The 25,713-nt window shown below is 46.3% G+C and overlaps 1 protein-coding gene across 1 annotated transcript; it reads right to left on the bottom strand.

Moving 5' to 3' along the window:
- Positions 1–14,019: 14,019 nt before the first annotated feature.
- On the bottom strand, positions 14,020–25,078 carry LOC124269183 (multiple epidermal growth factor-like domains protein 10). Its single transcript, XM_046704194.1, has 6 exons — positions 25,012–25,078; positions 16,966–17,106; positions 15,744–15,953; positions 15,172–15,366; positions 14,639–14,770; positions 14,020–14,196 (listed from the first exon to the last, which is right to left on the bottom strand). Exons 1-6 carry the CDS (start codon positions 25,076–25,078, stop codon positions 14,039–14,041), a joined length of 903 nt encoding a protein of 300 aa, XP_046560150.1. The 3' UTR covers positions 14,020–14,038.
- Positions 25,079–25,713: the final 635 nt, after the last annotated feature.

The raw sequence follows: 25,713 nt of genomic DNA, 5'->3' as shown, positions 1-25,713 counted from the left end.
ACCTTGGATCCTGCTCACATTCGCAAAAACCCAGGACTACGTGCTTTAGCCAAAGCCTGCCTGAACAATCACTGGGGCAAGTTTGGTCAACGTGTTGGGTTTGCCAAGACAGAATACATCAGTTCCCCTGTGAGGTACTTTGCCCTCCTCCGGGATGAGCGCTGTGTGGTGAAAGACATTAACATCATCAATGAAAACCTCATCTGTATCACTCACGAACCTCAGGCAGAATTTCACGACCTCTCATCCAGCCCACAACGTGGTCATTGCAGCCTGGGTGACAGCACAAGCTCGTCTCAAGTTGTATTCTTATTTGCAACCCTTTGATCGTCGTGTCCTCTATTTTGATACGGACAGTATCATCTACATTCACCGCCCACTAAGCTACAACCTGCCACTGGGAGATACCTTTGGGGAGCTGACTGATGAACTGGGAGGGGGCAACAGCATTCAAACCTTTGTCTCGGCAGGACCCAAGAATTATGGCTACAAGCTGCGTCATCCTCAATCTGACGGCAGTGTGGGCATCAGCAAGGTCCGAGGATTTACTTTCAATCACAGGGCGAGCCAACATGTCCACTTTGACAGCATGAAGAACCTCGTCTGTCAGAGGGATCAAGCCAACATCACGGTCCCGTACCCACACCGCATCATTCGCGGAGGACTTCGCCAGGGCAACGTGTTGTTGTCCAAGGACACCACCAAAACCTATCGCTTGGTCTACACCAAACGCCGAGTGCAGTACGACCCCCAAGGCGTCCCCAGGGAAACTCTCCCCTATGGCTATAAAGAGTGAACACATCCCTCCCATGGACTTTTTGTTGCAGATATGCTCTGATCTATTGATGTTTAACCCATAAACTTTTTATTGCCTTGTTCATCTGTTGTTCTATCATTCAATAAATTGTGATTGTATTGCACTCTTGTGTTATGTCGTCTCTCTCTCTCTTCAGGGCCAGACCTGGTGGAGTCCATGGTCACCCTCAACCCTGTTGTACCCTGTTCTTAGACTCAGACCTGGTGGAGGCCATGGTCATGTTTACCATGGCATAGGTACTGTCACAAAAGGAGAAGGGAGAGCAGAGTGGCGCAGTGGAAGCGTGCTGGGCTCATAACCCAGAGGCCCGTGGATCGAAACCACGCTCTGCTCTGTATATCTTTTTTCTTTCTATGTGGCGAATACAACCCCTTGAAGTGGGTTGACGTCGTCACACACCCTATGACGTCATCACGACCCTGTGTCTATAAATAAAGAGACGTTTCTGTCAGAGTCATTACAGATTCTGGTGTCTAAGAAAAAGGATGGAACCCGTTCACCGCGATAGGCTTAGGGAGAATCGTTGTGGTCTTGTGGTTGCTATCAAGCAGGTCGAAGCCGTGGTCGACAAACTGATGGCGTTTAACGTCCTGACCATCCTCATGAAGGCAGAGATTATCGTAAAACCTCGGACCTCCTTTGACCGTGTCAGAGAATTGTTAGACATGCTTCCCCGACGTGGACCCCAAGCTTACTCCCTCTTCTGCAAAGCTTTGGAGGAATGTGGAGAAACAGAAGCCATGACCTTGCTGGGTCTCAAGACTCCAAGTGACAAGGCACAGTCACAAGTGACAATCCACTGGTTATTCTTCTATGGAATCAAGTCACCGTTCAGCAACTTTCATCCAGCTGTGTTTACCTTGGATGGGGTTACATTTAATTGTGTTGAACAGTGTTACATGTATTCTAAAGCCATGTACTTTGGAGATTACGACAGTGCGACGCGTATTCTGCAAGAAACTGTTCCGGCTAAGCAAAAACGTCTGGGGCGATGTGTGAAAGGCTTTACTCAAACAGTGTGGGGCACGGTCAGTCTTGAGGTGATGACCAAGGCAATCACGGCTAAATTTTCCCAGAACAAGGACTTGAAACAGAGATTGATTCAGTCATACCCTCAGTCGTTAGCTGAAGCTAGCCCCTACGATCAAAGATGGGGAATAGGAATGGGTGTATCTCATCCGGATATTGACAAACCCTGGACATGGCTGGGGGAAAACAAGTTGGGAAAAACGCTCATGCATCTTCGTGACACGTTGTTGTTGGTGTGAGTGACGTCATCCATGGACAAACTCCAATGATGTCATCCATGCACGCGTCACGTGACGTCATCCTGTGTATCTCTATAAAAAGACTCTGTCCCCATCGTGATTCGTCATCATGCTGTTCACGCTGCTCTTTGTGCTCGCCAAGTATCTAGAAGAGAGACACTTTTTAGAACAGTTCAGAGAAGCAGTGCAAGAGGCCATCCAGAAACAACACGATCGTGACGTCATTTGAAGTGACGTCATAGCTCGCGCTGCTGGTGTTACCTATAAAACGCAGGGATCGATCGAAAGCTGGTCATCAGTTGCATCAGTTCAGTCGTTGAAGATGGCATCTCCAGGCAACCTCCCTTCTTCTTTCGTCAACTTGGCTTCTGCAGGCAAAGGACCTCACTTCTGACATGGCCCATCTCCACAACACCATGATGACTCAAAGCCAGTTATACAAGACCAACTACATGGATCTCCAGGACCGGCTGCGCAGTGATGGAACAAAAGTTGACGCCGATCATCCATGAAGCTGGCAGGTATTCATCCGAAAAGAGAAACACTGTATCGAATGATGGGTCGCTTCTGTGAGTTGACTGAGGAAGACTACTACTGGATGGCCTATCACCAAGACCACTTAGAGATCCTCTCCGACAGCGCCAACAACTCTGTTCGCTTGATCCTCATCGGTATCAACGATGCACATGCCAAGGAAAATGCAGGGGAGACCTTCCTCAGCAAGCTGTTCCACATCGTGTTCAAGTTGAGAAATGGACGTCCTATGGCCTATGATCATGGTGTGCTGTACAGCAAGCTGCTGGACAAACTCCAGGTGAAACTCTGGCCTCACCCTCCCAGCTATGATCTTCGATATGCCGCCTGCACTCTATCTTTGTTCTCCAACGATCCAGAGGTCACCGATATGACGCCCAAACCCGTGCCTCGAAAAAGAATACCTCCCAAGGACACTCCTGCCAAGACTTCTCCAAAGAAGAAGAAGAAGGTCTCCACCCCACCCCTTCCCAAGGCACCAACCAAGAAGACGCCACCTCCCCAGGTGACCCTGGCCCCGGCTTCTCCAAAGAAACAGAAGAAGAAGTCAAACAAGGAGGTCTCCACCAAGACACCCACCAAGAAGACGACACCTCCCAAAACACTCACCAAGAAGGCACACCCAAAGCCTAAGAGTCTCAAAGCACCCCAGACTTCCAAGAAACAGTTGGAGATGACTGACTTGTGGGAGAACTATCCACAAGCCAGCCAGGCTAGGGTTGAAGAGAGTGAGAAGGGTCAAGGGATCAGTCCTGCTAGCCCCCAAGAGATCCCCCAGGCAGAGTTACCTCCAGATCTGCAAGACTTGTATGATCTACTCCCGATGGCTGTCACCATGAAAGCAGAGCAGACAGCGCCAGAGAGGGCTCCAGAGACGACTCCAGTGAGGGCTCCAGAGGAGGAGCCAGAGGGGATCATCGACATCCCCATGTTTAACGATGAAAATCATTTTCATCCAGGACAAATGGACTTTTTACGGTGTTCTACTTGCAATCCCGAGGATCACCTGAACTGGTGGTGATCTGTGGATGACCTGTTGTTGTTGATCTGTGGATGCATTGTTGATCTGTTTGCCATGTTGTTGTTCCTCAATAAAATGTGAATTCCATTTTCAAAGGGTTGTGTCTTCTATATCTTCAGGGATCGTAGCTCTTGGAGGTCATTTCCGGTGCAACCCGCAGGGTGGTAAGACGTGTGTCAGTATGTCAGGGACACTGTCAGGGACACTGTTAGACTCAGACCTGGTGGAGGCCATGGTCACCCCACTCACGTTACGTCATCCCTTTACCATGTTGATTGCAGGCCCTACAGGGTCGGGTAAAACATCGTTTGTCAAAGCCTTTATGGAACATGTGTTTCAACCAGTGATCCTTGATCTTCCACCTCAGGGCATCGTGTGGGTGTATAGTGAATGGCAACCCATGCATGAGGACTTGGAAGTTCTGACCTCGAGGTTAGGGATACCCCTGACGTTTGTGCAAACCATTGGGGAAGCCAACCCGCAGTTACCTGCAGGGTCGGGGGCTAAGACCGAGGAAGGTTTGCCTACGCCCCATTGGTTGATCATTGATGATTTGCTGGGTGACAATACCAAAGAGGAAGAAGCCGAGGTCCTGCGATGGTTTACCAAGAAAAGTCATCATCGCAACACGTCCGTGTTGTACTTGACACAAAACCTCTTTGCTTCATCCCCTCATCATCGCACCATTAGTTTAAATGCCCACTACATGGTGCTGTTTAAAACCCGAGGGACGCCCTCGCAAATGGATCACTTGGCCAGACAAATCTTTCCAGGACAGACGGCCTTCCTTCGGGAAGCCTATGAGGATGCCACTTTGGCTCCATATTCCTATTTGTTTCTGGACTTGAAACCGACCACGGCCAAAGAGCACCATGTACGGTCCCATCTCTTTCGTAACCCCACCACCCTTTACATTCCCAAGTCGTGATAAATAGAGATGATCGTCTACCCTACGGCCAGTTGACCCAGAGCTGCCATGGGAGACAGACGGAAACAGACCCAGCCCCACAAACGTGCTGTTGCCACAGGGTTGTTTAAACCGATCCATAAAAACACTCCTGACCACCTTGGACCGTGATCCCACCGAACAACATCGGTCAGGTGTGCAACGGTTGTACGAAAGTCAAAATGCTCCTCCCTCTGCTTCCTCCTCCAAACAAAGACGTTCCTTAAAGCAGTTGTACCCCACAGCACCCACCATGAACACATTTGTCCCTGTCAGTACGCATCGTGCCTCTCCTGCCGCCTTCTCTCCCCCTTCTTCTTCTTTTCCGTCCTCTCCCCCTTCATTCCCATCGTCTCCCCTCTCTCCCACCCGAATTCAACCCTTTCAACCCTTGACCCAATGGCGTACCACCAGCAACCCAACGCACCGGCAAGAAACGCACGGGTGCTAAACGCCTCAGCCCGGGCACCCCACGCAAAGGAAGCCACAGAAGCATGTCCTCCCGCAGAAAAGTCAAACCCATCATCGTGAAGAAACGACTGCCTTCGGCAGAGAGCATGGCTGTCAAAGGACGTCATCGACTGTTGCAATGGTTTGTCATTGCCGTGAGAAATCTGCGAGCAGGACGTGTTCCTTTGAAGAACAAGACCTGGCTGTTGAGGCACCAAGACGTGCTGACCAAGATTGCGAATCCACGACTACCTATGGATGAACGCCTGAATTACCTGATGAAATGCAGTGGAAGTGGTACGTTGGCTGGTGTTTTGACCCGTATCTTGCTGAACTGGCAGTCCTCACCTACAGGAAAAACAGCAGAAGCCCCCTCAGCACCTCGCCGCCCAGCCGCGTGCCCCCTGGCAACCCCAAGGCCGCAAGTCCCCACCCGACAAGAGAACAAGAAGAAGAAGAAGAAAAGGGTGACTTCCCCCTCAGCCCCAGGTGCAGCCTTGACCCGGATGGTGTTACGAAGTCAAAAGAAGAAGAAGAAGACAACAGCAGCATTACCCCCACTCCCTCCAGCGACATTACCATAAATAGAGGCCTCCCACCCCCATCCAGGTCAGTTCAACGGTAGCAGTTGCAGGGACGACACCAACATCATGTCTGCACATTTAAAACGTCACAAAGAAGCGCTCTGTCATGTGTGTAGTCCTTCAGCGACACCAGCCATGCGACAGGCTATTTTGAAACAGGCCCCATCGGAACTGATTCAAGCCATCTGTGAATTCGTGGTGAATTTGTATGGAGGCAACATTCCTATGACAACACAGCAACGTCAACGTTTACAAAAGCATGGGTCACTGATGCATACGTTGATGAAAAAGAAGGTGTCTGTGTCAAAGAAACATCAACTATTACAGCAGAAAGGAAGAGGATTGGGTCTCTTGTCTGCCTTGGCATCGGTGGTGGGTCCCTTGGTGTCTGGTCTGTTGGGTAGATGATCCTCAAGGAAGATCATAAATAGAGATCATAAATAGAGGACGCATCCTAGATTGGGGTTAGTTGCATCTGCACCGTCCTACCACCAAGATGAAGCATGCACGGAAGATGGTGATGGTCCCAGAAGAGGTATGGCAAAGTCTGCAAGAAGAAAAACGTCAACGGCATTTGCTCAAGTCCAACCTGTTGGAACAGAAACGTGTGCACACGCTTCACGATATGGATACCCTCGTCCGTGATGACACGGTTCCCTTTAGGGACTGAGAGCAGCAGTATAACACCTTGTTGCAACACACCTTGGCATTTCAAGACCAAGCCGCGGTCAAACCTTTAAAGGCCACTGGCACCCCTAGGACGGACACTCCCAGGACGGGTACCGCCAGGACGGACACCCCCAGGACTGGAACTCCCCTAGCTCACCGTAAGTACGGTTTACTTACTGAGTCACACTCGTGTTCCAGTGGCGTAGAGGTCGCCTTCCTCAGAAGGAGTCCGCGAAGCACATGGTAGAGCAGTGGCTCATGGTTTGTTTGTTCTTTGTTTCAGAACCCGATGATGTCGAAGCCATTCTGCATGAAGTCGTGCAAACGGTTCCCAAAACGCTACAAGCCAAGGCCAGGCAGTTGATGGCCCGTATTCGTGCGCATCCCGACTTGGGTTGGAATGAGACGGGTCAATTCGTGGTAGAAGGGGAACCCATGCCTGGGACGCACATGGTGGATCTCATCAATGATCTTGTTCGACAACGTACCAAATCAGACCCTCCACGGGGTTGGAATATTCTGGGTCAGTATCTCGCTTCCAGCAACGTACCCCATGAACTGATTGGCAACCCTCTACGTTGGTCCTGGATGATGAAAACCAAAGGGTCATCCACCCAGCCCCCTGACACCCCGGTGAAACGTCAACACCCCCCACCCGCTGACTTGTTTTTGACACCACCCGCATCCAACCTTCCTCTGGAACCCCAGAAGAAGAAGAAAGCTGCAGAGGTCCCCTCCTCCGCCTCCCCTCTCAACCGGGTGCGTCAGTGGATTCACTTTTAATAAAAGGGAGCAGAGGGTGATGCCAACGACAGTGTCATCATGAGACGCCCAAAAAGAAACAACAACAACAGCAAAGCATCATCGTCTTTGTCTCCTGCATGGACATGATGGCTCCACCACACCTATTACGATCCCAGCAGGCTATGGAGGGTGGCTTGCCTTGTGGCAAGCAGCAGCAGATCAAGCCAAAGCAGGACCCAGAAAGGGGGGACCCAGGAATGGGGGTCCCAAGAAGGGGGGACCCACCCAACGCCAGGTTCGCCAATGGTTGAAAACCCAGGACACGTACACCTTGCACAAACCAGCCCGACGCTCGTTTCCCAGGGATCATTACCGTGTGGGTGGCGTGAATGAATTGTGGCAAACCGATCTAAGCGATCTCCTTGCATATCAGAAAGAGAACCAAGGCAACCGGTATTTGCTGTGTGTCATTGATGTTTTCTCCAAAATGGCTTGGGTGCAGCCCATGAAAGCCAAGACGGGTACCACTTTGATAGAGGCCTTTCAACAGATCCTGAAACAAGCCAAAGGACGTGTGCCATCCCAGTTACAGACCGACAAAGGGACTGAATTTGTCAATGCACCTTTTCAAGCCTTCCTCAAGAAACGGGGTATTCATTTCTACACCAGTCAAAACCAAGAAACCAAAGCCTCTGTAGTGGAACGTTTTCAAAGGACGTTGAAAAACCGTATGTGGCGTTACTTCACCTAACAGGGAACACGTCACTACCTGAAGGCCTTACCCCAACTGATGCATTCCTACAATCATCGCGTCCATCGTACGATTGGACAACGTCCCGTGGATGTACGTCCTAACGCTCCCTACGATGAAATTCGGGTGTTGGATCACATGGAACGTCAGAAGCAGCAGAAGCGCCAACTCAAGACAAAGAAGAAGAAGAAGAGGCACCCTCTCTTGTTACCCGGGACACGTGTCCGTTTGAACTAGACCAAGGGCACGTTTGACAAAGGGTACCTTCCCAACTGGACCACCAAACTGTTCACCGTGGATCGGGTGGTGAAAGGGCGTGTTCCTCCTGTCTACCAAGTGAAAGATGATCATGGAGAAGTGCTGCAAGGCACCTTTTACCCGCAAGAACTGCAACCCATTCAGAAAACGGATGACGTGTACAAAGTGGATCAGGTCCTGAAACGACGACGTCGTCAAAAAAAGGATGAAGTGTTGGTGAGATGGTCAGAATACCCTGCCAGCTTTGATTCATGGATCCCTGCGGCTCATCTGGTCTTTAAATAGCGTGGCCTCCAGTCTCCCACCGTCAGTGCAGCCTCCACCATCATGCAGAGCAAACCGATCTCAAGGTGCAAGGAGAGCGGCAAGCCATCCTCACGCTGGTGCTGCTTTGGCATGGACTTGCCACGAAGTGAAGTGGTGTTTTTCTCCCAAGTGTTTCTGATATATGGGGTGGTCATCATGAGCATGGTTCAGTTGGCATTGGACCACGGTGAGAAACAGTTGTGGACAGCCTTGTTGGCCAGTGGCTTGGGATACTTGCTCCCACAACCCACGTTGGTGTCGTCGTCGTCGTCGTCGTCATCCCCGTTGCCTCCTTCCTCGACTGCATCTCCAACCCCCTCTGTATCCAGCCTGGTTCCCTAACAGAGAGAGCTAGAAAAGATGTCGGTGTCTTTGTTTTCCAAGCGGGACTTTTACGTGACCTTACCCAGCGATGCGTCCATGTATGTTCATCCCAACAACAAAGTGAATCATTACGAAGTCAAACTACCCTTTCCCATTCAAGTGAATTCCCATGACATGGTACAATGTGTCGTACCCCTTCAACTGGTTTGTCCTTCATGTGAACTTGGAACGCATGACCCGGACTTACAGTTCAGCAGCACTCGATGCGACCGTGACAGAAGAGAACCCAGGCAACGTCAGAGCCGTCAGCGAAAAGGTCATTATTCCAGAAGGAGTGTATTCCAGTCGCCAACTGGTCCAGAGACTGAACATCCTGCTTCAACACACCTGTGCACGGCTGTTTGAAAAGCATACGCAAGATGTTTACCAAGAGGATGGCAGAGGACGTTTCACCGTCACAGTGAACTACCCCAAAGAAGACCTCCGATTTGAAATGCGTGGCAAAACGCATGTTAACTTTTATGCTCCCACCCCGAAAGACATGTGCAGAGCCATCACGGGTTCCTCCTGCAAAACCGCAAGCCAACCTGACCACGATAGCATCAGGTCTGCCTACACCACCCAATTGGTGTTGCCTGCTCCTTTAGTACGTATGCTGGGATTCATACAACTCCCCATGGTGGACGAAGCAGAAGAAATAAGCCAAGTCTCTGCTCAGCCTGTCCAGGTGGCTGTGTTTGACCGTCCTCTCATCGTGGGTGAACAGGAAGCACACCATCTGGCTGGTTTTGATACTGTGTACGTCTACTCGGATGCAGTGGAAGATCAAATCGTGGGGATACCATGGCTCCCTTTACTGATGTATGTTCCGTGTCGCTAGCCAGATGATGGAAGACAGCGTCGTGATCAAACCCCTCAGCACCTACGCTACATGGGATTGCGTCAGGGAACCACGGATGCCATTCGAATCTATTTAACGGATGACGTGAGGACGTCTCGTGCCATTCCAGACTGGGAAGACCATCGCGGACACTTCATTTCCGTCCCCGTCGCCTGGGTACGCATTGAGACTGGTAGCATGGTAGGACACCAGTGTATCAGACACCGCAGCAGCAGCGGCTTGGTGGACAGCAGCGGGGGAGGCAGCTTTAACCGCGGTACCGGTGGATGCATTCATCAATGAGGGAGAGGTTTCGGTAACATCTTTGGGAAACTGGGACGTTCAGCACTCTCCATCCTCAAGACGGTGGGAAAATCAGCTCTCAAATCAGGCCAAGATGTTGCCGGGATTGGTGCAAGATATCAGTTCAGGACACCGAAGTGTGGGGGGACAGTTTGAAACATCATGGGAAACAAGCCTTACTTGCCACCTTGCAACAGCACCCACCACCACCACCACCATGATCACCCGCTCGCAAACGAAAACGGAAACAGCCTGTGGGATTCACCAAGAAACGCAAACCCTTGTTTTGAGAGAAAGAGATAAAGAACCACCCCGATGGGAAAGGAGTTCAGTTCAACACCAGACACCGTAGGGTCAAGACCTGTTGTGCAGACCTGTTGTCCAGATCAGTGGTCAAGATGATGCGCCGAGATGCCTGTGAATGCTCCAAGACCCAACTGGATCTCTTTTCTGTGCCCCCTGTGGTGACGTCCGTCCAAGAAGGTCAGTGGATTCGATACAGCCCTCTGGCACCCCCTTCGGTCGCAGGCCCCCTCCAATTTAACATTGCTAACCCTGTGAATGCTTACATCGATTTGAGCCAATGTTACCTCCGCATCTGCCTCAAAATCAAGAATACAGATGGTACGAATGCAGTTCATGATGGCGATGGCGCACTCGCCGTGTCCACGGTGAACAACATGATGCATTCCCTCTTTTCGGTGAAGTCGTGTGCAAGTGGGACACAACCAACTGGAAATTACTCCTTCCATGGGTACCTACCCCTACCGAGCCTATTTGGAAACGTTGCTGAGTTATGGGAAAGCAGCCAAAGGGACCCATCTCCAGTGTCCAGGATGGTACACCGATGAAGCTGGAAAAATGGAGCACTTTAATGCTGTCGCCCAGAATGCCAACGCAGGACTTGTCGCACGACGAGGGGTCATTCTACCCACCCGAGACATGGAACTGACAGGACATCTCCACTGTGACCTGTTTCTCCAAGACCGGTACCTGGTGGATGGAGTCCCCATGAAACTAGAACTGATTCGCAGCCCAAGTGATTTCTACTTGATGAGTGCTGGAGATGTCGAGTGCCAATTTGAACTGACCAAAGCCGAGTTTTACGTGCGCCAAGTCAACATTGATCCTGCCATACTGGAACAACAAGTGAAACACATGTCACCAGGAGTCACGGCCAAATATCCTTTGACCCGAGTCCAAGTCACAGCCCACGACATCACAGGAGGAGGACGCGATTTCCACAAAGATCAACTGATTGGAGGCCAACTGCCCAAACGAGTGGTGTTGGGATTGGTGGACAATGATGCTTTTGCTGGCAGCAAGGAAAAGAACCCCTACCATTTCAAGCACAACAACGTGACCAGCCTCAAGCTGAAACTCAATGGGCAAGAAGTGCATGGCACCGAAATCAAAAGCGACTTTCAAAACAACAGTGCCTCGCTCAAACAGTTGTACATGAACCTGTTCCGCAACACGGGACACCTGTGTAAGAACATCCCTGCAACCTCACCCTGGACGAATTCAGGAACGGATTCACCGTGTGGGTAGTGGATCTGACGGCAGATCTGGGCGCAGATGAAGGGTATAACTACCCACGACAAACGGGCAAGTTGGGACTTGAACTTCAGTTTGCAGAACCCCTACCACATCCCGTCACGCTCGTCTGCTACGAGGAATACGAAAGCGTTTTGGAAATTGATCGGTTCCGCAATGCTCTGATGGTCTAAGGATGGACAACGCCAGTGGCTTGACGACCAGACACTTGAACACCTACGTACGACAGGATCCCCTGCTGCAAGCCCTCTACCAGGGTACCTTTGCCCGAGATCACTTTGCCACCACTGTGCTGTGTGAACAGCAGGAGGGACAATATCCTAAAGCCTACATTGTCAACACGGACCCCAGTCATCTCCCAGGACAACAGTGGGTGTGCGTGTATCGCCCAGCACCAGGTGCCATGGACTACTTTGACAGTTATGGACTCCATCCCTATCAACAGCATCCAGACTTCCGGAATGTCATGACCTTCGCCGGATGGCTCCAACAACAGTGGAATGGTCAATCACTTCAACCCTGGTTCAGTGCCTCTTGTGGGATGTACTGTTTGTATGTACTGGCTCATCGTGCCCGTGGATGGTCTTTTGACGAAGTGATGGAACAGTTTGATCCCTACGATACCCTCGTCAATGAAGAACGTGTAAGACGTTGGTTTCAACCCACACGCCTGACAGACAACAACGCTGACCATGATCCACACCCCTGCCAAAGGACACAACCTTATCGTTCTGATGTGATGATGTTACAGTTCTGATGTTACAGTTATGATGTTACAGTTCATACCGTTTGTAAACAAAAGATCAGGGATGCCCCTAATCCTGTCTCTTTTGTCAAAGTGTTCTTGTTAGCGGGGTAAATAAAACGGTTGAAAAATGTCAACCTAGTGTTGTTATTATTGTTGTTGGCATTGAAACGAAGGCTGCTTTTGAGAGAGATGGATGGCCCTGAAAAGGGCCGTTTTTTTAGAGTGTACCTCACTCCAGGGACCAGAGTTGGCACCTACATTGGCAGGGATGAATGGCCATCTTTGTTTTCACGGGGCACTTGCTCCCATGAGTTAAACGCCTGATATAAGTGTCCTTCAAGACAGTGCCACAGTAGACACATTGAAAGGTGACATTGTATTCGATGGTGCCATTGGCGTAGACAGGTAGACAGCCATGACATCGATGGCACTGCCATGCCGGTAAGGGTGGTGATGCTGTCTCCAAGGACATGAGTTCCAGATCCCAGTTTTCTCCAGACATGATTGCTGGTTGTAACACTGCTTCCGCCACCCCTCTCATCATATATAGTGAGAGCTCAGCCAATCGAAGACCATGGGGGTGCCACCACCTCACGATCATGACGTCACCGGTGCCACGTCATTACCCTCACGCGCGACCATGACGTCATCGATACCACGTCAGCGATACCACGTCATCGACGACACGTCATCGCTGTCTCGTCGCCCATATATAAACTCCAGCATGGATCAGTGAGGGCTATCTCGATGCAACATGGATACAAAAAAGTGGAAGTCATGCGACCTGCGCCTTACAGGAAAAACTGTGGTAGACGACAATGTTTGCGGGTGCAGTCCTACCTTGCAAGGGAAGACTAACATCAAAATGGAAGAGGCAGCAACAACACCTGCAGAACTGATACCCACAACAGCAACAGAAGCAGCGGCAGCCTCACCACCACCACCACCTATGGCAGCAGCAGACACGGTAGTCCCACCACCACCACCACCTATGGCGGCAACAGACACGGTAGTCCCACCACCACCACCTATGGCAGCAGACACGGTAGTCCCACCACCACCAACAACAGCGAAAACATTACCCAAATGGTCATCCAAATGGCGACTGATTATCTGTCCTACCTGTTTTAAAGCGTATCCCTCAAATCGCTTTGATGTCGTGCCAGGAGCAGACTTCTACATATGTCTCTACTGTGGGGAAGGCATCATCAAGAGAGGGCAGCAGCAACACGATGATGTGTGCCCCGGAAAATTTATTTTTCGGGGTCTCCAGCTCCTCTGTGAATGCTAACTTGACTGGCTGGTTCACATACCAACGGCCCTTTTCAGGGCCACCCACCTCGCTCGAAAGAGAACCTGAGTGCCAAAAGCTTCACCCCCTCTCCCTCCCTCCCTCCCTCCCTCTCTCCTTTCCTCTCCTTCCCCTTCCCTCTCCGTCCCGTCCGCCGCTCGTCCGTTCCGCCATCTTGAAAGGCGTCTACGCTCGCGAGATCCCGCGAGAATACACGAGATCCCGCGAGATCTCACGCGATCTCACCGGATGGGCCCGCCCTCTTGAAACGCGTCCGCCATCTTGGCCCGGAGGTGACGTCATCGTCATGCGCGCACCCACCGGAACCGGACGTGACGTCATCGCCATGCGTGCGCACCCATCGGAACCGGAACCCGAGTGATCTCCCCCTGATGGCGGCACATCCGGTCCCCGTGGGGCGCCGCCATCTTGATCAAGATGGCGGCGCCCATGGGGGACCGGATGTGCCGCCATCTTGAAAAACACGCCAGGGTGACCCGGTACACTACTCATGACCGCTCTCTCAACCAACAAACGTTCTGAAATCTTTGTAAACGTCAAAGTACGAAAAAAATTTGAACTGAACGTCAGCATGTACCTTGTGAACAATCCACACCTCTCCAGCCAGGAAGACATCCCATGTCACATGACCCACTGCGGCGATCACATGACGAGTTGACATCAGAACACTTCCTGTCAGTACACGTGTTCACACAGTTGACTCCATAGTGATTTGCGTCACATTCTACAAGAAATTCACAGTTTGGGTATCTCATAGTTTAGATTTGAAGATAAGTTTAAATGCGGAACGTCAATATAATGTCATAAAGGAATCAGGAAAGACTGCTTTATAACTATCAGACAATACGACATACAGCACAACAAGCATTTCAAGCAGCCTACATCATTCATTTGGGACAAAAACCCGTGAAGAATTGGATTTCAGCAACCAATGATTGTTAAGACAGGGGACAAAGAGGAATGGGTTGTCAGGCTTCCCGACTTATGACATGCGTGTCAGCTTCATATCCCAAATGCTCAGATCCATGATAGTGACGGTAATCGCCGGACTGTCGGATACAAACATGATTATTTACAAACCGCAGCCATAAAACTGGAATATAACAGAGTCCGGCGTCAATCTCCTCACCTATCTTATATCAGTGTCTCTTACACCATGTCCTCACCTGTATCACACCTGTCTTCCTGCCACCCTGGTCTGCAGTCTCCAGGACAGAAACCACTAATGTGGTCACACGCCTTCTTAGCGCAGTGACAATATTGATTGCAGGCTTCACCAAACAATCCTGGGCTGCAAACTGAAAATAGGAGATATCGATACGGTTACGCAGTAGTAATGTAAAATTATATTACTTATATAAAGTTTGTCCATATTTAATATATGTCGAGACGTGAGAGGGTTATGTCCGATTATGGTAAACGTATGTGTGTGTCCTGCCATACAAGAATATTATCCATGACGGAAGTGAACACCCAGAGTGTGACTGTTTCTTCAAATGCCAGTCGATTGTGGTATGTTTTCAACACATGATTACATTTATCCATCATCAATCCCCGATTGGAACAGAAAACATGTTTGTGCATCTTATTGATACATTAAACTCATATGTGATTTTTCACAATTAAATCTTTTACGGATTGTTTGAGGCATTGAAACACATGAACACTGTGACCTAGTAGAAATCTAATACACTCCTACCATATATTTCGACCTCACAGAGATTGAGGTGTGTAGTGTTTGATATCGAGAAAAATCTTCCAATGCCATCACATGTTGCACTGTAGATCCCGCCGTTACTGACAGGGATGTCGTAAGGGAAGGCATAGCAAGGGAGGCCCGTGGAGGAGCTCGTGTTACTCAAGTAGAGCACACAAGACCGGATTCTTCCTGGTTCTAAAATAGATTTTTCCGATGTAAGACCGACTAGATATCATTTACACAGACGTGAGTTCATTTACAATGAATTGTTATGTTTGCCTTGGAATAAACCTTGTGTGTCTTTGTCACTGAACTAAAGTAACCAGTTACGTTAAGCACATTGTGTCAAATGCCTCCGTCTCGCCTTCCATGAAGAAATATGAATTAAGTTGATGTATCAGTATATCACAATTATGCAAATTCTTTGGCAGTGTAGGCATTGTCCCCAGTGAACCATCCTGAAACACATTTTGCTGTCTCATCGGATCGTTTGTAATCCATTTTGTCAAAACGTGAGATATAAATAAATAAATATTATTAGAGTAGTCAATGTCAGCTAGTCAAATCCTTACTGTGCGATGGCGGATATATCTTGACATCATGTATCCTGTACTGCTTTCCTAGGTCCACCTTCCACAAACCCCATGTATTATCAGCTGCGTGGAAACAGGAGCCGTTGTACACGTTCTGGTCCCTGTTCCCATCTACAGCTTTGTCCGCGCTCCATGCGTCTGTATACAGCCCAGTAGGGGAGGAGGCCGTTCTTCTGTAGGCAACATTTTCTGTGTCATGAAAATATTTCTCCAATGATTAAAGTGTAAATCATCAAATACAAAAATCCAAACATCTATATATGGTATCTTTAAAGGCAGACACGTCAATAGAACAGCGCGTCAGTTAGCCGTGAACGAGGATTGTGCATTTAGGTTACCGACATCGTTTGTTCCCTGCCTTAGATTTATCGTCGTTAAGAATTTAATTTAGCATCTTAAGAAAGAAATACAGATCGCTCTACCCCTATTTATAGTGTAATAAAGTACACTTTGGCAAGTATCCCGGGCTGTTTAAAGGGATCTCTGTGTCTTCAATGACAGAAGTCCATCAGTGGGTCCACAACACTTCATTCTGGATTCAATATGTATACCTACATGAAGTTACAACAATGACTAGGCGGCATGTCGGAGGCGATGGTCAGCCAACCTGCCTAGTCGCTGTCTCAGGGTCAAGTCTCGACTAACACAAAGCATTCTCAATTTATCCCTAAGGGTCTGATCAGACTGTAACGTGTCGCATTTACGACAGATGTGTGGTCAGCCTGCAGTATCCCGCACCTCATCCACAATGTCATAATTCAGTTGCCAACCAGCATTTGTCTAACTTTGATTATAGGCAGCTAATGACTCTATGGTGGTGGCCATGATAACAATGGTCAAGTTGTGTTGATTTCATTTCCATTGACAGCATGGTCATTACTTAGAGAGATATTCAATTTGCATAACTCAAGGAATATCATAATTATCCCTGATAAACACTGTTCAAACGTGCCTACGATACAAGGTTCTCGTCCTTTAACTATAGTAGTTCAGGGCAAAAGTGTACTTTATTACACTATACAAGGGCGTAGCGAACTGTATTTCTTAAATACAGCGAACTGTATTTCTTGAATACAGCCTTGACCATGTCGATGCTTATATTTCAAGGTCATTGTTAGATGTAGTTATTCAAAACGTATGAACAGTGATTTAGGCAGTCGAAAATATTAATTCAGGACATTAACAGATATTAACATGATACCTTTCTGACAGTTAGCACCATGTCCTCCAACCCAGCCATCGTCACAGCCGCCTCCACAAGCTCCAGTCTTCTGGTTACACGAGTCTCCACAGTGACAGGTGTAGAGGCAGGATTCACCAAACTTTCCTGGTGAGCACGTACCTTTAGGACATGCATGTTCGTGATTAGTAACGGCATATCTAAACATGCCGTAACTATTTCCGCGTAGACATATTCGATGATTCTTATTGCTTATATCTTGAAAACAAAGGGATGCATCTTGTGATGATGAAACGACGAAACAGAATAAGAAATATCTCACGCATCAGTGACAAAGCGATGTCCAATGCCATTCCCTATTTGAACTTGTACTATTCGTTTTCGTATATATTCAAGCGAACAATTGACTAGCATTCCCATGTGTTTATGACTGATGGGCAACTTGTCGTGGTGTTCATTACCACATGCACATGATATAGTAGGAATTGTACAAGCAGAGATTTCTTGTGGATGTAAAAAGCAGTTCTGACGTAGCAAAAATAGCGAAAGTGCAGTAAAAAAGTAAAAAGGCGTACATTAATTTAATGAAAATCACGTCATAAACTCTTTAAAAAGAAAAATAGAGTGTATCACGCGCGAATGATATTGGATGATAAATTTCCTGCTTTAGGAATATACACTGTGAGTAAATAAATTGACGAACGTACTACTTAGCTAAGTATTTAATTAACTCATTAATTAACGGCTAAATCCATTCATTTGTAGCTTCAAAGCCAAGTGCAGGGCATTTGCAAATATGGGAACACAAATTAACAAGCTAAAATTATTAGTCATTGAGACTATGATAGAACAGGCAATACTTTTAGACAGTGAAGTAATTTTCCGAAAAAGTTGAAACGACAATTGTCTTGGCATAACTTTCAAGGTGATTCTTTTAAAAATACTTTATAAGTGATTGCATTTCGCGGCAAGCCATTCCACCCGCCAGTAATACTCATTCCGCCCGCCGGGTAATTCTCATTTACTTAAGGGAAGCAACTCTAGTTTATGGAAACGAGAGGGGAGCGAGAATGGTTCTTATGTTCCAGCAATTTGACAGTCGGGGAAGGGAATCGAATCCGGGGTTTTGGCGTAAACAGCAACAGCTTTAACCACTAAGCCACTCCATCGACCATTGAAATTACTTTTGGCTTACGCCTGACAATGTCGCAATTTAAATATATTCATATTGTGCATGTAGAAAATGATAAAGTTATAACGTTTGTAACAAAAACCATTTCGAAAATGAATGTTCATTTCTGATATTGTCTTGTTCATAGCCACCGTACGCAAAGTTAAGGAAATAGCGTGACATAAACAAACAACAACAATAAAGTCAATAAAGTCAGTGATAATAATGCTCAACGAGCAGGAACTGTGGTGAAGCTTACGAGACAGACAAAAGCTAATATCCAGGGCCTATATTTTCGAAGCTCTCTTAGCGTTAAGATAGTCGTAAGTTAATGTTAATGTATGGCACTTACGACTATCTTAGCGCTAAGAGAGCTTCGAAAATATAGGCCCAGGGTGATATATTATCTTTCCTAAACAACTGGTCTACTGATGATAAGCGCTTGTCCCATTATGTAGTTCAATACCCGCTAGACAGTTACAGTTAAACACCACTGAAGAAACATACGTAAATATATCGAGTTATCCGAGGTTTGAAACAGCCACAAAGTTCGACAATAGGTGTTTGACTATTCTATGCTGTATAAGTCTACAGTATTTCAAGAAGATTCCAGATTGAATATTACTCCAGAAGCATCTAAATATAGTAACTCCAGCACCACTGATTACATTGTAATACATGCCTACATAGATTGCCTATCACAATATTGAGAACGTCTACTGAATCTTAACAGAAACAACATAATACAGTTACAACATTCAATCGCAATTGCATAACCGTATCATGAAACGATGCTTAACAACACACGTCTTTGCTTGAATTACAAGCAATACAAGTAAAATAACTGTACAGAGACACTACATCTACTTAAACAGCATCTTCATCATGATATATGTTCCCATGTTAGCAACTTTCTATTTCTTTAGTCATTTTCCTGATACAAATGTAAACATGTAATACTTTTAATCTTATTTTTAAATTGTCATCAGCAAATATAAACAGAAGCACACGAATAACATTTGGACGTACTCCGAAGTGAGTAATCATAGATAATGGCTGGTTTTACTGGTCCCGACTTATGCCGGTATTATGACTGTTGCCCACTGAGGTACCAAGCTCATTGACACCCAACTCCCTACACTCACTCCAGGCCGGCGATTCATTATAGTTATTCCATCAGCCCCTAGGCACGGTAGCAACAAGTATCTTGTACATCTGTTGTACTAGTGTGTGTGTGTGTGTGTGTGTGTGTGTGTGTGTGTGTGTGTGTGTGGTTGATTCTCAAATCCGCCATTTTGTTTTTATGACGTAACATAGGTGTGACCTTTGTGTGACCCATCCTCCTTCGGGAGTCCCCCTTCCGGTGTGTGTGTGACCTTCAGGTTGAGTCTCAAATCCGCCATTTTCTTTTTATGACGTATCAAAGGTGTAACCTTTGTGTGACCTAATCGATTGTTGAACCCCACCCTCCTTCAGGAGTCCCCTACCGGTGTGTGAGTGTCACCTTCAGGTTCACCTTAGTAGTCTGTGATTATTATTCAATTATCTTATGAGTGGTATGAGTTTGCCGACTCGAGTGTTCACACAGCAAACGTTAGACTAATGCTTAGTATCTGAATATATATAATTTTGATAGTAACAAACAAGCCCATTTAAATTGAAAAGGAGCCCTAAGGACACCAGAGATTCAGAACCTGAGGAAATCTAGACTTGCTTTATTTAGGGTTTTATCACTGCGGAGAGGGCATGTGGCAGTAGGGAAAATAATGTGGTTCAGGGACAATGAGACAGACATAGCATACGTGTTCAACGTAGAATTAATATCACACAATGAGGGGGAATTTAGCTGCTATTTATAAGGTCAAAATATCAGAGCGCATTTTGTTAAATTACTAACCAGATTCAAATACGCTGTCACACAAGGAACAAGTATTTATTTTACATATCTGTCAACAGTAAACGTTTGTAGCTGTTAAAATTCATGTGGGCCCGTATATGCGTGAATGGGGCGCAGTCTATGCACTGCTGTCAGTACTAACTGCAGAATCGCTTGCTCGCTGAGCCGTAACTGAAGAGACATGTGACCGCTGTGATTGGATGAAATAGTGTAAGGTGTTATGTTTGTTAAAATCCATCTAGTCATTAAAACAGACCACCATTTTAAGTATTTCATGCTGTCATTTTTATCACTTATGCTCATGTGTGTACAGATATGTTCAAGTAGGTGGCAGTTGGTGCAGGCTTCGGAGGGTTGATGTGTTTAGCTTCCTGTGTGTGGCATCCTGTGCTCGCAAAGTTAGCCGGTTCAAGTTGACCAGAAATTGTTTTATTGTAATTTTAAGGTCAGACTGTAATCATGTGTACATGGTTGTTGATTATTTTCAGCGTGATGTAGTGTCACAAATGGTCAGCTTCCGTTGTTTAAAGATAAGACTGTAATCATGAGTGCATGGCATGGATAATTTTCAATGTGATGTTGAATGTATGCTGACAAGTGGTCAGCTTCCGTTATGTAGGAAGTGTCTGACCGGAATTAAAGACAGGAAATAGTAAGCAGTTGAGGACTGATGGTCACTGAATATCTCAAGTAGTTGGTTGTACAGTGATGAAATGATTTAGCATTTGTCATATATACTGAGTCAAAAAAAGAAACTTCACATTATTTCTTCATGGCACTATAAAAGAACAAGAGATGGTAAGATTGTTAAATTGTTATTATTTCATTGCTGAGATATGTGTGATGTACTCGATACACTGACAGTGCCATAATCAGTTCCATTAGGCTACACCGCCGTTCCAAAACATGGGTATACAGAATGTCAAGTCACAAGAATATAAATGCGAAATTTCTCAGTCCAATAACGTGAATGGCCGCCCCGCGCAATCACCACTGCCAAACACCGTCTCCTCATCGACTGCCTGATGCTTGTGAACACATGGTTGGGGATTCTGCGCCATTGCTCTTGCAAGGCAGCGCCAAGTTCCTGCAAATTCTGAGGTTGGTTCCTAAGACGACGAAGCCTTCTCCCAAGTGCATCCCAAAGGTGCTCTATTGGATTAAGGTCAGGGGACCTCGATGGCCAGTCCATGACGTTGATTCCAGCGTTTTGAAGGAAATTTCGTGTCAACATCGCGGTATGCGGCCGAGCATTATCATGCTGGAACTGTAGACCTGGGCCATGAGCCGCCATGAAAGGAACGAGTTCAGGGGTGAGCACCTGGTCACGGTAAGCAGCAGCTGTGAGGTTTCCACGGATGACCAGAAGTCGGGAACGGTTGTTCTCACAGAAAGCACCCCACACCATGCAACTTCCGCCCCCGAATCTGTCGACTTCCTGTACACAACATTGGGCATACCGTTCACGACGTCGTCTCCAGACTCTATGCCTGCCGTCCGCGTACGTTACGTTGTGGTTTTATACTGTTTCACATCCTCTTCTGGGATCCATGAATTTTTAGACCATTGGAACCATTTTACTAACGCTTCTTTTCGTATATTTCTGGTCCTCATTTTGACAATGTCTTGAATTCTATACTCCTGATCAGGATTTTCTACCACTGCTTGTAGCTCTGATGAATAAAAAGGCAACTTCGATAGTATCACCACCCCAATCTTTCAATTTGTACAAGTCGTTACCTTGAGACCAATATCTTCTTATTACTGTAAAAATTTCACCAGACCATTTCTCTTGATATTCCCTGTCAAAAGTTCTCTTCAGATGACTCACTCTGACGTTATCCCCCACTTTGAAAGTAAACTCTTTTTTATTGTGTTTAACTTTTTGGGGGTTTAATCAAATACTGAGAGTCTCCCTTCCTTTTCATCTTTCTCAGTCACACTAGCAGGAGACTGTCCTAACATTCCATGTTTAGTGTGATTGTAACTCTTGACTACATCTGGTAAGATATCCACATACCTGTAGGTAAAGTGTTTCAACATGTATCGATACAATCTCATTTTAATAGTTTTAAGCACTCTCTCAGCATAGGGGGCCTTGGTTTCATTCAGTGTAAACAGCTGGGTTACCTTGTGCTTTTTCAAAGAGGCTTTTACCGACCGATTCTTAAATTCTGAACCCATGTTGGATTGAAAAATACCTGGCCTACGATCTTGTGTCTTCCATAAGTGGGTCAATGCTTTCACCACTTCTTGTCCCTTTGTAGATTTGAGTGGATACAACCATAGATATCGTTAAAATAGATCTATGATGACTAATAGGTATTTAACACCAGTGATACCATATCCATCAGATCGGATTGCCAGTGACTGTCTGAACCTTCCACCACATACTCATTTCTTGGAAATATTCTTCTGATTTGATGAGTCATAGTATAGTTCTCCTGACCTTTCAACCATTTCTTAATTCGATGTAAACCAATTTTAAACTGACCCTCTGCTTTCACAGCTTCGTACAACTTCTTTGGTCCAGCATAACTACCAATGGGTTTTGAATCGTAATAGATCCTATTTAGGTATTGTTCCCAAGGTGCTATCTCAAACAAGACTGAACATGTTTCACATACATCATGCTATTTAAACAAAACCCAAGACAAAAATACAATACAAGAATTGTATCTATATCAAGCACAATATTTACAACAACAACAACAACCTTTCACAGACAGGTTTTCCCCCGGCCATTTCCAGGGTTTGTCAATATCAGAATGAGAAACATCAATTCCTATCCCCCATCTTTTATCAAAGGGGCTAGCTTCAGCTAACGGTTTAGGGTAGGATTGAATCAATATCTGTTTCAAGTCACTGTTTTGGGAAAATTTAGCCATTAATGCCTAGTCATAACATCAAGACTGACAGTGTCCCACACTTTCTGAGTAAAGCCTTTCACACATCTCCCAAGACGTTTGCTTAGCAGGAACAGTCTCTTGTGAAATACGACTTGCGAGTGTATGATCACCAAAGTAAATTGCCTTAGAATACATGTAATATTGTTCAGTACAATTGAAGGTGCGATTATCTATGTGTAATGTGCATGAATGAAAATTACTGAAGGGGGACTTCCATCCATTGAAAAATAGTCAGTTACTCCAACATTCATAGTCATTGGGATTACAGAAGGAACACATCTGGTTTTGATGATCGTCCTGAAGGAGACAGGGAACCATGTCTTTGAGTTCGGGCACGAAATCTGTCATCACATCACAACAGTCTCTCAGTTTCTTCCACTGGTCCAGGGACAACAAGATATCCTTAACTGTAGGTACCACTCTTCCCAGTTGTTCATTTTTCTCCCACTGTCGTACATCCACACCACCATTTGGATCCAAAGTAGCATACATATTGGTTCCCACATGAGCATAATCATGGGTCCTTCCTTGATCGATGACCTCCAGAAGCTTGAAATGGACTCCACTAAGTTCCAACCAATGTTTCAAACTCAGGACAATACCACGTTTGGAAGGATAACTTCTCCCACCAGGATAAACATTGTACTTCCTTACATGAATGTTCAGTACATCATTCCACATCTTGGCCATCACAAATACGTCGTTGCCTAAGTCTATATGACAATGAGGATCCTGTAGCTCTGTCTTGTCTGTCTCTAATCCCAACATTGCATGGCCTGCATCTCTCCGCATTCCTCCAAAGCTTTACAGAAGAGGGTGTAGGCTTCTGGTCCCCGCCTGGGAAGGGTATCTAATAAGGCTCTGACCCGGTCAAAGGAGGTTTGTGGTTTTTCGATAATCTCTGCCTTAATGAAGATGGTAAGGACTTTAAAATGTAACAGTTTGTCGACCACCTCTTGTACATGCTGTATTGCTTGCACTAGGCAGGAGTAATTCTTCCTCAGGATATCACGGTGAACGGCTTCCATCTTCAAGGTAAACGGAATCAGTAGAGTCAAGAGCATGCGTGCATTGTCTCTGGCGACTGAATGACATGGGGACTGTTCGGGGGCCTTATATTGCCTGCACACGAGTCTAAAAATACCTCTGGGAAAGAACCACAGTGAGTTCATTGTGGAAAAGAGGTCTACCTGAAGGTCACACACACACACACACACACACACACACACACCGGAAGGGGACTCCCGAAGGAGGATGGGTCACACAAAGGTCACACCTATGTTACGTCATAGAAAGAAAATGGCGGATTTGAGACTCAACCCCCCTAGTACAACATACATCCATTGTTCAAGAGATCATATGTATTCCCTTCTCAGCAGGCGCATGCTTCATCAAGCCGTAATTAAAAGTTACCATCTTAGCACCCCTTTCTCCCTTTGTAAGTGCTATTATTATGGTTACCAGATAGACATGTTTGACCACACCTACACTATAATTAAAAAACCCTGTTGTTGGTAAAATCGGGATTTTCCTCTTAACATCTACTTCCTGCATGTACTTTGACAGCATAGAGCAGATAATACATCTTGAATTATTACATCAGAGAAATTGTCAATGTTAAACGGATACAACTGCGAGGTATAAAATCCTTGTTTTTGTCCACCTCAGACACGTTTGCTTGAATAAACCCAATAAACTAATTGCCTCTCTTGTTTCAATGCAAGCTCCCAGCTAATTCCCCAAATCGAGGCCTCACAGTAGTTTTACCTCACATGGAACAAGTGGTTGTCTTTGAAGGATAAGTCCATATCATCGAAGCAGCATGGATACGGCACATCGGTATTATATCAATGATATTAAACAACACATGTGCTTGTACATTTCAATGCGAATCGTCAAAATTTGACGCTCCAGCAGTTCTTAAACACATATTTGAAGCCTGAAGTTGACCAGGTCAAATTGACTGAAACCTATCTCGCGCTGCAACAGTGTTACCATGTGGTAAACGAAAACGTTTCTCATTAACAGTTGATTTATGAGACAAGTTGACATGCAGAAAACCACACACTGAAAACTAACTGATAACTTACCTGATATAAGCTGTATCAAGTAGGCTGACGACACAACACCGACTGTCAGTATCCGGACACCCGCCATGTTTGACAACCAGGAAGTTGTTTCCGCCTTGCTGTCAAGCTGGGATACATCTATTGCCACAGCAATATCCAAAACGCATGGATTTTTTTGGTCATTGACCATGTGAGTAAAACATCGAAGGCTCCAAATGCAACACAGCATCCGTTATGTCAACACTTCAAACAAAGTACATGTTGGGTGGTCTTCCACTTCTCAGAACATAAGTAATATTCAAGGGTATACAACGTTGGCATTTTTCACACGTTTATGGTCAATTAAGAAATCTTGTTGGTGTGTCATGGTTAGAGTGCCTAGATAAAGGTAGGGTAAGACTTCTGGATGTGACGAGGCTTACATGCTTCCTGAGTGTGCATCATTTCACAACACAACTTGTATAAACTTCATTGGCTGAACTGGTCTTTGATGTCAATGGCACTTTCATGCAGGATACCTACGTTGTGTGAAGCTCCTGGTCGGACTGTGTGTACATCTTGGACTGCAAAATCTGATAGGTTCGGATGATCTATGTTTCACATATTTTCACGAGTGGGACAAACTGACTTGTGGTGTAACATATTTTCCATAATTATGCCTTCAGGAGTAAGTGGGTTTACATGTTACACCGAAGGGGAAAATACTCAACTCGGCTGAAATAT

The sequence above is a fragment of the Haliotis rubra genome, unplaced genomic scaffold (assembly GCF_003918875.1).
Source record: "Haliotis rubra isolate DU_JTF1 unplaced genomic scaffold, ASM391887v1 Scf1427, whole genome shotgun sequence".
Lineage (NCBI taxonomy): Eukaryota > Metazoa > Mollusca > Gastropoda > Lepetellida > Haliotidae > Haliotis > Haliotis rubra.
Note: the sequence above shows the minus strand (reverse complement) of the source record. Positions and strands in the feature narration are given on the sequence as shown.